General features: G+C 44.5%; 1 protein-coding gene across 4 annotated transcripts in view; it reads left to right on the forward strand.

Annotated features, from left to right (window-relative positions):
• Positions 1–2,791: 2,791 nt before the first annotated feature.
• Positions 2,792–15,361, forward strand: part of TRHDE (thyrotropin releasing hormone degrading enzyme) — a 204,799-nt gene continuing 192,229 nt past the window's right edge. For all 4 annotated transcript variants that reach the window (XM_083820162.1, XM_083820163.1, XM_083820164.1 and 1 more), the window contains exons 1-2: positions 2,792–3,778; positions 8,623–8,896. In XM_083820162.1, coding sequence (XP_083676288.1) covers positions 2,937–3,778; positions 8,623–8,896 — 1,116 coding nt within the window. In that variant the 5' untranslated portion in view covers positions 2,792–2,936. The remainder of the gene's footprint in view (positions 3,779–8,622; positions 8,897–15,361) is intronic.

Genomic DNA, 15,361 nt, shown 5'->3' on the forward strand with positions numbered 1-15,361 from the left:
TTGTTATTTGTGTATCAAGAAGGCCAGAATGATGTACCTGTGCTGTCACAGGCAGCCACGCTTTCCTCTTTAGAAGTGGCGGAGCTGGCTAGCTAACGAGCACAGCCCAATTGTCTGGCACCAGAGCTCACTGCTTTGCTGAGAAGGCTTCACAAAACCTTAATCTGTGAGCCTTGTGAGCCTTCAATTGTATTTAATTAAAAATATGATTACAAAATAGTTATAAATGACACTCAAACTATTCCATTTCATTCCGGTCTGCTTCTATTCTTGAAGCACATCTTTGCCTGAATGTCTCCCTGATGGGAACAAACACAACTTGAAACCCATTGCAGAAAGCGATAGAGGGAAACGCTGCCTTTTCTACTCACGCCTGATACTGACAGCCTGCATACAAAATCTTAAAAGCACTCGGGCACTTCTTTTGTGCCCGCTTTTAGAGGGTTTAATGAAACATATAGAAACTGACATTTTAAAACCTGTAGCTTTGGATCTTATTTTGCAGTGTCAGTTTGTTTCTTTTTCCTTTTTCTTTTTCTTTTTCTTTTTCTTTTTTTTTTTCCAAATCACATAGCAATAGTTTCCTACCTTTCTGCTTCAAACTTCAGTCAACAAATAATGAAGACTATTTTCAGATAATGAAACATTTCTACTCTTTGTCCTGTTATAACAGGTGGGCAGCTAAATAACGCCACAGTAAATATGTGGGAATGCTAGTTATGGAGCAATTTTGGTCCTCCTAGGATGTACAAAACTACTTAGCAAGTGTATCACAACATTTACGATCAAGACTACTTGAAATTATAAGCCTTTGTTAGAGCGTGCTGCACGATAAAAACAAAGGCTCAGATCCTTCCAGGGAAAGCAGCCCTAAATATATTCCTGACTTAAACTGGTTTATGTGTCAGTAAATGATCATTCATATTCCGCAACAGCATGCAAAGTCAGATAACGTTTCCAAAAGACATAGTATATTTGGGGAAAACAGAGATCAGGCATTCCTTCGGGAAGTAAAATGGCTAATACAGCCCATTTCAGGAAACTGTGCAGATTTGCTTTACTTATGAAAGAAAAGTAGGACTTTTTATTATTTTCTTCACTATGGAAATTAAGGCCCTTCTGCAAATCATTATGTACACATTTAACTTGATGTACGGCATATATTCCATAGGACTGAGTGCCGCGGATAAACACATATGTAACTGTTTACAAGACTGGCGCTAAAGAGCTTCCAAAAAAAAAAAAAAAAAGAGTTTTTGAAGTATGCAAGCAAAATAAGGAGAACGGGGATGTTTTCAGACATTGATCTAGATCCCCGCTGTGTAGATTAATTCTGCGTTTTTGCAATCCCTAGATGCACAAGTTAGGGGGTGGGGGAGCAGGTGGAAGAAGTGGGCTCAGATTCAGTAAATCACTTTTCAGTAAGTTACTTCGCCAGACTGGGGTTCACTCCTAGGACTCCTTAAGCCACGTGTCGGTGCATTCCCCCAGGCAGCATTTAACGCATCCTTAAATACTTCCAGCCGAGAAGCGGGGTTCAGCACGGGCTGGAGGGCGAGCAGGGGTGAGAAGCCCGTCCTGGGGCCGCGGAGTAACGGCGTGGGGATGGCTGCAAGTCCCAGCCAGCATTTAGGGAGTGATTTTTCTCGGCATATTAATCCTATCGGTTTGAGCGGAGTATTTTTTTTTTTTCCGGCTCCATCCCCGCGTTAGCATGACAGCACTATTGTCGTCCAAATGTGTAGTCGGCGGCTCTTTATTAAGTCCGTATGAATCTGACACAGTGCCAGCCTTCTGTATCCACACGGGGAGCACAGCCCCGGGAAACCCCACGGCTCGGAGGGGCTGCAGCCGGCCGTCCCGTCCCCCGACCACCGTCCCTCGCCCACCTCCGGGGCTCCCCCCGCAGCCTCGGCGACCTCCCCGGGTGGCAGAGCGGAGAAAAGCCTCCCCCGTCCCCGTGTCTCCCCGGTCCCCGTGTCTCCCCGGTCCCCGTGTCGCCCCCGTCCCGGTGTCGCCCCCGCCTCCCGCCCCCGCCCGCTCCCCCGGGGCGCCGCCGTCACCGCCGGCAGCCGCTGAAGGCGAGGGGCGGCGGGGCTTGCCCGCCTCTCCCCCCTTCCCATCCCTTCCCTTCCCTCGCCTCTCCCCGGTGCCTATATATAGCTGCCTCTGCCCGAGCCAGCCGGGAGAGCGCTCTGTACCTGCAGGAGACAGAAAAGCCAAAATAAGAGCGGAGCGCCGAGGAGTGACTCTCCGGAGCCAGCCCCGCCAGGAGGAGGAGGAAGAGGAGGAGGAGGACGGGGACGGGGACGGGGACGGGCCCGGCGCCGCTGTCCGGTGCCGGGCGAGCCCCGCGGGGGCGACCCTCGCCCCCTCGCCCCCTGCCCGCCTCCCGGGGGCCCTGCGCGGCGGCGCGGGGCTCGCATGGCTCGGGCGCTGCCGGGGCCCGGCGCGGAGCCCGACCCCGGCCCCGGCGGCTCGGGGGGGCGCGGGCGGAGGAGAGCTCCCTGCGGGCGGCGGCGGCGGCGCTAGCGGGGGGGCCGGGGCGGCTGAGCCCTCCCCCTGGGTGCCGGGGTGCGCTCCCCGGCATGTGCTGAAGTGCCCCGCAGAAGCCGCACAAGTTGCAGGAGCGGCTCCGGCGGCCGGACGGCGGCGAGAGCCCGCGGCCGCCCCGTACCCCCGCCGCCGACCCCGTCCCGTCCCCCCCCCACCCCCGTCCGGGGGTCGCTCACCGGCGGGGCTGCCGGCGGCGAGGGTGATGCCGCTCCTCGGGGAGGGGGTGAGGGAGTGAGCGAGAGGCGGTGCGCCCCCCTCTCCGGGCCGAGGATCCCCCCCCGCCCCGGGCCGAGGGGCCCCCCCACCTCGGAGCCTCCCATGCCTTCGGGGCCCCCTCGGGGGGCGGCGGCCCCGCGGGAGGCGGGGGCGGCGCTGCCGTGATGGCCCTGGAGGAGAAGCGGGAGAAGCGGCCGCCCGTCACCCCCATGATGATCGAGGAGGAGGCCGCCCTGCGGAACGGCAGCCGGGGGCTGCCGCCGGGCCCCTGGGCCGAGGCGGCGGGGCCGAGACCCCGCACGACGGAGCGGCACATCGCCGTGCACAAGCGCCTGGTGCTGGGCTTCGCCGTCTCCATCCTGGCGCTGCTGGCCGTGACCATGGTGGCCGTGCTGCTCAGCGTCCGCTTCGAGGAGTGCGGCGCCGCCGCCGACGGCCCGCCGCGGGTCGGCGGCAACGGGAGCCTGCCCGGGGGGGCCCGCCCGCCGCCCCGAGCCGGGCAGCCCCACGGCCGGCCCGAGCCCGAGGAGCAGGCGCGGGGCGGGGAGGCGACGGCGGCGGCGGCGGAGGAGGAGGAGGAGGAGGAGGAAGAGGAGGAGGAGGAGTGGCAGCGGCGGAGGTTGCTGCCTCCCTGGGCCCGGCCGCGGCTGCCGCGGCACCTGCGGCCGCTGCACTACAACCTGATGCTGAGCGCCTTCATGGAGAACTTCACCTTCTGCGGGGAGGTGAACGTGCAGCTGGAGGTGCGCAACGCCAGCCGCTACATCGTGCTGCACGCCCACCGCATGCACATCGAGGCGGTCCGCGTGGCCGAGGACAAGCTGGCCGGCGCCGTGCGGGTGGCCCGCTCCTTCCTCTACCCCCAGACCCAGGTCCTCGTCGTCGTCCTCAACCGCAGCCTGGAGGTGCAGCGGAGTTACAACCTCAAGATCATCTACAACGCCCTCATCGAGAACGAGCTGCTCGGCTTCTTCCGCAGCTCCTACGTCCTGCACGGCGAGAGGAGGTGAGGGGGGACCGGGGGGGGCGTGAGGAACTTGGGCCGGCGCTAGGACCCGGTGGCTGCTGGGGATGGTGGGGGGCTGAGCGCCCCTCTCAGTGCTCTTTACTTCAATACTTACAGAAAAAAGGCGGTGGGGTGGGATTTCGCGTGCCACGGACCGATTTGCTCTGCTTGGTGCAGCTGAGCCGCTGTAGGTTCGCAGGCAGTGGCGGAGTAAAGCTGGGCGGTGCTACCTGGTGCAGGTGGCACCGGGCCCGGTCCTGAGCCGTGCCCGAGGGTGCTGAGGCAGCGGGGTCACCGCCTGGGCCCTTGTCACGGCGGGCAGGTCACAGGGGAGCCCCCGTTCAGGCAGGCAGGCAGAGAGGCTTTATTTAAAAGGAAAAAAAAAAGTTTTCTAACTGCTGTCAAACTTTGTCAAACAAAGGATGGGATGGGTTCTTGATCGTCGTGTCAGCGTTTGTTCTTTTAGATTTAGTTTCTTTTTATAATCTGCCCTTTCTTGAAACATCCATGCAGTGACGGGTTCTCTCCCAGTTCTGTACTTCCTGCAAAGTTAAGAGTTTACACTTGGAAGAATAGGGCAAAAAAAAAAGTAAGTCAGGCAGAAAAAGCAAGCTCCCCAGCTCAAATCTACATCCCTTGGATTAAAACATACCTTTGTCACTGTGATTGTTGACAGTTTTAAACACTCTGATATTGGAATTGAGAACGGCATTGGAGTTATTTGTGTGATGTGTCACTGCAGTGAAATGAAATGAAAAATTGGAAAAGTATGGCTGTAGAAGATACAGACAAAATGCCTTTTGTCACTGAGGAGTTAGTGAGTGGGTAATCAGAAGTTTTAATGGACCTGTATGGAAACAGGCAAATCAGAAAACAAGACTGGTAACAGCAGGGGGTATAATTCACTTTCCAAACCCAGTAAGTTATCTAACTGTTAGCATTCCTGCACATCTTAACTTTACGTGCAAGTAGTCGAACTGCCAAGTCTCTGCTGCAGTGACATTTCCCCAAAGTTACTGCACTGTACTTCCATGTCGATGCTCCAGTTATGATTAAAAAAAAAAAAAGTTTTTTTTAACTTTTAGAGTCATCAAGACAGTTTAAGGCACAGGGGTGGAAGGCAATGGTAAAATGTGCTTCTCAGTAACTTTTTGTGTAACTTTTCAATATAAATATTTTCAGCTTTAATACACTCGAATAAAGTCATATTGGGCAAGATCCTTACCTTGTGTAAGGTAGCATTGTTATCTTGAGATCCCTGACACTTTTTCTTTACAGCAGCTCACACTTCTTTCAGTAAAATGTTGTTTATAAAACTGTAATCAGTTCATGGTTACAGTTTCAGGTGTTCAATAGAAATACTGTTTTTCCTTTTGAATTGTCACAGGCTTAATGACTCACTGTGATATGAAATAAATAGTACACATTCTAAACCACGAAACTTCTTTGTTCGGAGTGTTCTCTTGCAGTGTAACAATTTGCATTTTGATTAATAACCCATTTTTAATGTAATGCATATAACCATTTGTAGCCCTTAAACGTGGAGAGTTTCTGCTGTGGTAGACAGAAAGACTCCTCTCATGCCCTCAGGGACCCTGATATTCCAGCAGAACTTTAGCTTTTTGACATCTTTATATTCGACTAAAATACAGCAACATTGTTGGAGTAGTGGTTGCTGTGAAAGGATCTTATACATTGTTTTCCACTTTTTGTGTACATGAGGACTAAATAACTGGTTAACTGTGAGGCTTCACAATCATAGTAATGCCTTCACTTTATCACTTTATAATTCCTTTTTTCTTTTTTTTTGTAAAGTTAGTTCATTTACTGTGCCCTTCACAGGTGAAACTCATAATTTAGCCTAAGATGTTTATAGTAGTATGAAAGTATCTATTTTCTTACTGAAATCTTTAATACTTTAATTGAATAGTGAAGTGCAAGTGATGAGCTACAAACTTATTTTGCATCATGTGCCAGAATTTACTATTACTGAATCAACAAACATTTAATGCAGAGATACTGTACAGTACCATAATAATATGCACACATAATTTAAATGAACATCAAACTTTGACATAAATGAAAAAGAAAAAGAATCTTACATCATTCAGACAAAACAAACAGACATATTCTTCCATCTTATAACAACTAAGATGTCAAAATAGATAGGTTGTTGAGGAAACACATGTCTTCCTTTAATAGATGAGGTGGAATTAAAATACCTGCAAATTACTGCTGTGGGTATGCTGAGAAGAGAGGCTGCAAGGCTGTCATTCCCAGAGGTACAACTTTTTATGGAAATATTTTGGGGAATTGGAGATAAAAATGTCAGTGCCCAGAGAAGTATGTAGAGACGTGGATGAATTACTCAACCTGCTCTTCACTTGCACTGTGGTATAGAAGTTTTTCTCGGTTTTCTTCCTAAAGCAGAGAGAAATAGAAAAACACAGACTATTTTATTTTAGACATGCACGACAGTTTAGTCTTTGCGAAGCAGTTTTTAACTTTCTGCTTCTTTTACTTTATGGCACAACAAGCAAATCAATATTTGATAGTAATGCATGTTATAAATATCACAGTTATCGGTAGCTGGTGTATTTTTAGTATGAAATATTGACTGCTCGATGTTTGCCCAGTTACGTCTATCTGGATATATGCATCTATCTGTGTGAAGACAGAAGCTGCAGAGTTTACCAGGTTTTATTACTCTGGTGTGGAGATTATATCAATGGCCTAACTCATAACAAGACTACTGATGCAGTCTCCAAAAAGTGGAAGAAAAATACTCCGTTTTTAGAGAGTATCTGTATTTATACAGTAGTCCCAAAGTATGCATTTACATGTTTGTCTGAGCTCATTAAAATTGTTAATTGCAGAGGAAAGTTCAACATTCTTGCTTTATTAATAACAGGCAGGTACAGTTTTCCATGCTCACTTGAAGCTACTGTTGACTCCTAGCTGCTCAGAGTGTGCCTAGAATGCAGAATCAGGTCCACTTGAAATACTTTGCATATAAATTAAGTTGCTTTGCTTCATTTAATTGGCTGATTTGGCTTTGTTGCACTAGTGTAAATCCACTGATAATAATGGAATTTTTTTGGATTAACACTGGAATACCTGGCATCAACTTTTTACCATATATCTAGCAACCTTATGAAGAATTATGATTTGTCTCATTATAAAATGTGGGTTAGTTAAAAGAATACGACATGCTGAATTCCTTCAGTAATTACTAACCAAGTAAGGCTTTTTGTTTTAGACAAAAGACCAATGGTAAAACCTTCAGTGGTAAAAAAAACTTCATGTTAAAAAAAAAAATAAAAAGTCCTCTGAAAGAGGTGATCATTTCACCAAGAAATGATGTGGTTCTATCAGGCACAGATGCGCTATAGCGAGATAAAAGTAACATTTCAAGAAATTTATTTCTTCATTGTTTTTATGAAAGAATGCTACTAAATATTTATTAAACCGAAGAAGTTTTAGAAAAAAAAATAGATATTTTGTTTTCCTTAAAAGTTGCCTATTTTTTTTTCTCCCTCAGTGTTTGGGAGTATCGTAATGGAGAATAATGCTTATGGACTAGTTAATAATAGGTCCCACCATTTTCATTTCATCAAACATATCCACCTGTCCTCTTCCTCCAGAGGAATAACAGATGATAAATCAACCTCTAAAATTCTGACAAATGTTTATCAGGTATCTAAAACTGCGTGGTTATTTTCGCTGATGGAACCTTGAAAACAGAGACATGATTCAATACCTCTCAAAAAGCCTACATACTCGCGCTTACGCAGTTAGATCGTAGTCATTTTCTTGTCCTGTGTGCCTCCAGAAAATATTCCCATTGAACCCCATTGTTCTACCTTTTAAGTGTAGCTCCTTGTTTCTGCAAAGAGATCATCCCACATGGATTTTCTCTGAATGGTGTAAATTTGGAGAAAATCTCTACCCACAAATGTTCCTCTTCCATGTCTGCATTAATATATGCTTAGTTCCAAAGCAAATAGTTGCAGATAATTTTATTTTTTCTTTTGGTCAAACTAAAGCTTTCCCATTCGATACAATGGCATTATAAATGCCTTTGACTTCTTCAGAGATCTTTTCATGATTTAACCCATTAACTGACAACGTGTATTTGTTCTTTATAAAATACACTACAAAAGAAAAGCACTTGTGGAAAAAAAGGTAAACTACTTTGTGCTTTTTAAATCATTTGTTTGTATTTGTAATTTTGCAAAGGTCCCAGAATGTTTTTACTGGACTTGCACAGTAACATTAGTGCTGTATCATAGCGTGTCTCAGACCTGCATGCAGCCAGTAAAGAAGCAATCAACAGTGGAAAACAACGACCCTCCTGAGTACGCGACGTGGTCATAAGTTGTAATGTCCAAAGAAAGGCAAAGTGTGCTGTCAGTGTCTCGGGGTAGAGCAAGCCCCCCGAAGGCTCCTAAATCCTGGCTTTAACTGAGGACTGTGCTTACTTGTTCTGCATTGTGTGACCAATATTGGCCAACTTTTTCACATATAGAACAGAATTGCTGTGAGAACCCAAAGTTTCATATGAGGCAAAGGATTATTCATTATTCATCAGGGTGCTGCCTGCAAATTTCCTACAAATTTGTAGGCTGTTACTTTATATTGATTGTGTTACAGTACAGGTAGTAAGAATTCATGCTAAGAAAGGCTACAACGATAAAGCAATGTTCAAGCACTCTATAGGTTGTACTGTTGCATTTGTTGTTAAACCACAATAGTCAAGCAATGTCGTATTTAGTATGTCTGTGAATAGAGTGCTGGTCACAGTCGATAACAGCTGTGTTGTTTTTTGTTTGCCTCTTTTCCAGGTTTCTTGGTGTTACGCAGTTTTCTCCTACTCATGCCAGAAAAGCCTTTCCTTGCTTCGATGAGCCCATCTACAAGGCCACTTTCAAAATCAGCATCAGGCATCAAGCAACTTATATATCTTTGTCCAACATGCCAGTTGAAACTTCTGTTTTTGAAGAAGATGGATGGGTTACAGATCACTTTTCACAGACCCCTCTCATGTCCACGTATTACCTAGCCTGGGCAGTGTGCAATTTTACGTACCGGGAAACTGTCACCAAGAGTGGAGTAGTTGTAAGTATTTCTGATGTTGTATACACATTTTCTTACTGTGAAAACCATTGCTCTTTGTAAGGGATCATGACATCAAATACTTAAAAAACTTTTTTGACTAGCATTCCTAAAATTTGCCAGTTTATTTAATGATGGTGTGCACTGCTTGTGGCCTTTTCTAAAGGTTTTTCATGGAATTATTAAGGTTGGAAAAGACCTCCAGGATCATCTGGTCCAACCATTCCCCTACCACCAATGTCACCCACTAAACCACGTCCCTAAGCACCAGGTCCAACCTTTCCTTAAACACCCCCAGGGATGGTGGTGCCACCACCTCCCTGGGCAACCTGTTCCAATGCCTGACTGCTCTTTCTGAGAAGAAATGTCTCCTAATTTCCAACCTGAACCTCCTCTGATACAACTAGAGGCCGTTCCCTCTTGTCCTATCGCTAGTTATCTGCGAGAAGAAGTCGACCCCCAGCTCCCCACAATGTCCTTCCAGGTAGTTGTAGAGATCAATAAGGTCTCCCCTGAGCCTCCTGTTCTCCAGACTAAAACCTGAAATCTAAAATTTTTGGTTTGTTCAATACTTTCTGTAACTTATTAGCTTAGTAGGTGTGTCTGCCTGATGAAGCTTTCAGGTATGCCTTTTCACTTCACTTTGATTTTCTTAGGAAGTTTTCTCGTTTTTCCTACAGCCTTTTCAATACTAGTATTTGTCGGACTTTATTCAAAGAAAACAGTAATACTGGAAAAGTTTCTAGTCTTCTTCCTTTAGTACCGACATGACCCTTGGTGTGCCGTGTGCTAGCTCGAGAGGCCGATAAAGTACTTCATATCATACAGATTGCTTTAGAGCAGGACTTTACATCCTATCTGCCTCCTGTGGAGCTCCAGCTTGGTGGAAGCACTGACTTTCTGGAGCTGTTGTTTCCAAGTATGGCATGGTTCCAAGAATTATGCCATGAAAAAAAAAGAGGAAAAATCCTTTATTTATGTCAGTTTTGTTTTTGTTTACAAATATCAAGCACAGAACTGTATAACAAGCCAAAATATACATGAGAAATGCTGTCAGCTTAATAGAATATTCCACAGTGCTGTCATCTTGATTTTACAGGTGTATGTACAGAGAAACCCTTCCTTCATAGTTTCTGTGAATAACAAATTTGAGCTACTTTTGGAAGCAAAGGGCTAGGCTGGAGTTTTAGCTTTGTGCCTGAGCAAAGTGGATTTTTAAATTTGTGCTTCTGCAAATGCTCTATAAATTTGTGCTGTAGCCTGGGGGCATAAGGAAGGGCTGCAGGCCTCCTTTCCGTGGTTGATCAAGACATGAAATGTCTCCATAATCACTTTTAGCTATCCTAAGCATTCAGCTGCTGTAGAAGGAGCTGATCCCACCCTCCCTGAGCCAAACATTTTCTTTGCCTTCTTGTGCCAGCACTCACCTCTGCACAGCCATACAATATGGCTGAAAACTGATCTGAAAAAAAATAATGGAAGTGTGTGAATTGTTTTCAGCCAAATCAGTTCTTTGCCCCTGCTTTTTGTGTGACTCCCTGAGACCTAGTACGGATTCAGGGCTGTGCTGAAGATGAGGGAGGGTAGATCCAGACCTTTCTATTGGTATGGAGGAATAAAGGTAGGACACCAGGGGGCCCTTTCATATAATGGCCAACAGACTGACACTGTCCTTTGGTCCCATTGAAGGTGAGGGAGAAGCATGTTTAGGAAGTGATTCTCTGGCATGATTTACCCTAGAAGTGTAAGAATGTTGGAACTGCTGAAGCCATGCTTGCAGTCCCAGTGGTCACCTGTGATGAGTGAGCTGGTCTTGTACCTCACCATTACCAAAGGGGAAAGGCTCCTAGACCTGCTTCTTCTGTCTGGGACCTGCTGTTCCTTTCCATGTAGCAGCTCTGGGGCAAGCTGAACCATTAGTTGAGCTGATTTGCTGATTTCAATCACTATTCTGAAAAATGAAAGCTTTATTATTATTATTATTATTATTATTATTATTATTATTATTATATTCAGTGAATTGAGTTAATTTAGCAAAAAGATTGCACAAATGCCAGTGCAAAGAAGTAAGAATGGAGCATGGTGGAGCTGATGCCTAATTCCTAGTGCAGCTACCTGCAGATTGATTATCTGAACAAGAAGCATTGCTCTTGGGATGAGGAACTGGTTGCCTCTGGCTGTTGTAGTAGTTGGAAGACTGAGCTAAGTAGAACAGGCTAGGATTTAAGGCCATTTCTTACTCCTTATCAGTCAGTACCTAAGCAGACTTCTGTCCAGGTAGGAGTTGATGATCTTCGTGGTAATGTACTCTTCCTGCTGAAGGATTTGGTCTTAAGCTAAGAATGATCTGTTATTCTTCTGCTTTAGCAAACAGTGATTGCTTGAGTTTCTCCTTTAACTCCTGTAAGATGGAAGTTTTTGCTGTATGCTGTAGTAGCTGGGTCTTATGTTTCTTGCTCTGTAATACAATGTAACACTTGCAAGCTCATCATGCATGATACTCCTGTGTTACTTCACTCCTGACATGTCCTATAGCAATCTAAAAACCAGTTGCAAGCAGTTCAACTTCCAACATCAGTGTAAGCAAATACATGCAAGATGAGGGATGAACTATCAATTTGAAAGATACAGCCTATTTCCTTTTTGCCTTAAGGAGAATCTCATGTCCTTGTAACATTATTTGCAGCTCATATGCTGTAGACTTCTGCTGCTTTTGGATATTTGATATCCTGAAGACAGAAGCACGCTCATGTCATATAGACAATAACTGTTACTTTCTGCTGTTCTGATATTTGGCAAAACTGTTCTCAAGTCTTTAGATTTAAGAGGAATCCAAAGAGAACGTAAAGGATTAATTTGGTAGGAATTTGTGGCTACTGGGGCCTCAGTTATGTTTGAGTCTGTTTCTTCAGCACGTGCAGGACATACATATGTATACTCACTCCTCCAGCCAGACTAAACTGTACAGAACTTTGCCAGCAGTTGCACAAATTAGTAGATCATCTTGGCAAAGACCTGTAGGCCAAAAGCCTATATAGTTTGAGATGGTCTCTCATCCCATAAAATTCTCTAAGTCTAGAGTTGTATCTCTTGTTCTTTCGTAGTGTCCCTTCCGCAGAGATACATTAATGCCACAGGAATACCAAAATAGTTTACAATGAATTGCTGGTTAAATATATTTTGCCATTTTTCGGTTTGTCAGTGGTCTGTTCATCTTGTTCAGATTTGTTGAAAGAGTATCTTTTACAGTATGAACTTACGGTAAACAGTTTAGAGCTGGGTTTGTTCAGATGAACTGCTGAGGTAAGCCATCTTTTCATGACTTTTATATTGCAATCCCAGGAGTTTGTGTACATTACCTAGGTGAATTTTTGAAATTATCTGAACTCCTGGGACATGCAATCTAAACTTCTGAGTTTCCCCTGAAGTTGCTTTCTTGCTCCAGTATCCACGGCAAGTCAACGTAAATGTAAGAAAAAATTAAGTTATCTCCTAATAATAAAGGAACGTTCAAGAAAAAGAACCTAACCCCCACGATGAAGCATTTCGATGGGCAGTTTCTTGCATGGAGGAACCTTTCTTCAATTAACGCAATGTACATTATACTTACTCTGTAGACCCCTAAAAGATTTCAGCTTGCATATACTTCTGCTTTCATGAGCTTGGTTTTGGTTCACAAAATGTTTGGGGAGCATTGGGGAAAATGTCTTTTCAGATTTTGAAAGCATGCTAATGATTAAAATCTCATCTCTCTTTCAGCTGACCAGTCTTACTAAACTGCTGTGGTCAAGGGTAGATAAACTCTCCAAGGAATAAAAGAAACAGTGATATTAAAAGCAGGTTTGTTCTTCAAAAATGATTACACGTTAACTGTTCAGTTTTTCTCAAAGAATGACATTGACCTCAAAATTAACCTTAACCCAAGCATGAGATTCAAATACATACCATATTATAAATAGAATCTGAATTTTAGAAAACATAGGTAGTCAATCAAAGTAATAATACTGATATATCCTATATAATTCTTGCAGACATGGAGATGTTATGTATTTCACACACTAAAATTAACTTGGAAAGGGGAATTAAGACAAGTTGTGCTTTATGTAAGCACAGCTCAGTGCATGGGAATCATTAGCATAACTCTTTAGTCCATATGGGTCTGATCAGAATCCCTTCCAGAGCAGGTAATTTAAAAGCAGAGTTGCCTTCTTATGTGCATTAAAGTTATATACTTTGTTGCTCAGATTCATCTGGGATTACAAGGAATGATTCAGATCGTTGCTGGTACAGCCTTTATCTGGGTGCAGCTTGATTCCTGCAGAAGGGACTGAGGTGCAGATACCTCTTCTGTTGTGGGTTAGGGAGCAGTGTAGTTCTACCAGGGTGCTTCCTGAGGTAACGGTATATTGATGGAGCAGGGATATCCTTACAAACAGGCTTAGCTGATCTTTGTATAGCTTTATACCGCACTGCAGCTGTGCCAGCTGTAGTTGGTGAAAATCATGGGATCTGTGTATTGTCATCTTGCACAGCAAAATAATCTAGAAGACTCTGCTTACCTTCACATGCTTGTTTGTTTTTACTTGTGTGTTGTGTTTCCTAATCACACTTCATACGTATGTTCTTTGTCAGTAATTCTTAAAAGCAAGATATTGCTGACTGCATTGTAATGTCTGGCACATCACTTCTGCGTCTCTTCTCCTCACTGTTGTCTTTACTTGTCTTTTCCATCCACCAGGCTTTTTCCTACTGTTGTAGCTTCATTTTTCCCCTATCTGGATTGATTTTTACTTCATGTTAAGCTGTGCTTCTATTCTCCAAACCCTCTGCTTCTTATTGTTCTGTAGTCAGGTGAACATAAAAACTCACTATCTCCTGCACCTGTCTCATAGGTTATTTTTCTTCTTTGCTTTTTTTTCCCTGCTAATTCTTTCTCTTTCAGTTAGTAGAAGGAGTGAGCGCTCAGGGACAGAGTGTATCAGTGGAGATGAATGCATTGCTGGAAAGAGATGTTTCAGGGAGATTCGTCTTCTATCATTCTTTTGCTGTGAATGGGGTGTGGAGATAACTATGGAAATGAAGTGACAACTTGCAGCTTTAAAGCGTATGGCTCTTGTCAGGGCAAATATCTGTTAGAAAGAAAAAATGTGTGGAAAGGAGTGGATTCAGGAAGAGTTCTGGGTGAAAGGGTTAGAAGAGCACGTGCAGGTGGTGCTGGAGCTGGTGATAATGATTAGCAGTTAAGAATTGGCTGGCAGACTGGGTGATGATGCTGTTGGAGGGGAGTGTTGGAAGAAGAATTTTGCACGGTTTCACTCTGGCTGCTCCCACTCCTATCCAAACTGGTCGTAGCATATGTTGCAGGACTGGCAGTGTGTGGGCCTGACCAGAGCTTGTTCTGCTGCCCAGGGTAAGTCCTTCACTTGGTGTCTGAATCGATGCACATGACATTTTAAGGAGAGCTCTACGGCTGGGTGGGTCTTGATTTTAGTTTTATTAAACATTACTGTACAGTCATCAGTGCTGAGTAATTTGTCATGATACAGAGAAAGACCTTGAGGCTAAGAAAGATCTATGAGAGGATGTAACTGGAATAAGGCCAAGCTTTATTGCACTGCTGTTATTGTGTTATTGTTTTATCCCAGACATAATTAGAGATCGCAAGCTCCTGGTTAGTAAAGATCTTAATTCAGTACTTTGGTACAGCTAAGTCTTATCCTGTCCAGTGAGGTGGAGCTGTAATAATCTGGCTAAAGGAAAATAAGATAATTACTGCTTCCATAGTGCTAACTGGTTTGCAGAGAGCCCGCATCAGTGTCTCTGCAGTGAATTCTGTTAAGCTTGTGTTTGGGAGACTCCCTCAGTTTGCCTTGGCATCACTGAAATAGCTCTCAAAAAGGGCACCAATGCAGGAGTAGTCACTTGCTTCTGCACATGTGAAAAATTCTTGTTGCCTGGAAAGGGCCTGTGAATGAAGTCGCATAAGCAGAGGTAGGTCAGGATCAGTGAACATCACACAGCTCTTGTTACTTTAGGTTCAGTGCCATGTGAACATGGTTTTGTACTTGTCCTTAAGACAGGAAGAAGAGTCATGATTCTAACCATTCATGAGATGCTGGGTATTCCTTCATGTGCAGTGCAGTTTGCCTGAAGTCTGGGTGATCAGCCCAGAAGACTTGACTTTCATTAATAGTTAAAAAACAAACAAACAAACAAACAAACAAAAACAGAGGTTGAAAAACTGTTCAGAATAACTTTCTCTAGTGGGTTCCATCATTTGTTAGTTGCTAAAAAAAAACACACCCAGCAAACATCAGTTCTCTCTAAAATAATCCATGCTTATTGTGCAGTCCATCCTGTAGCTTTTAGAAAATTATTCTATATTTGAAAAATATATTAATATTTGTAGGTAATAGCAATAATGACCTCAAGACCAATCATTTTCTGTCAGTTAATGACTGCCTGGGT

Source organism: Anser anser (assembly GCF_964211835.1).
Source record: "Anser anser genome assembly, chromosome: 1".
In the NCBI taxonomy this organism is placed as follows: domain Eukaryota; kingdom Metazoa; phylum Chordata; class Aves; order Anseriformes; family Anatidae; genus Anser; species Anser anser.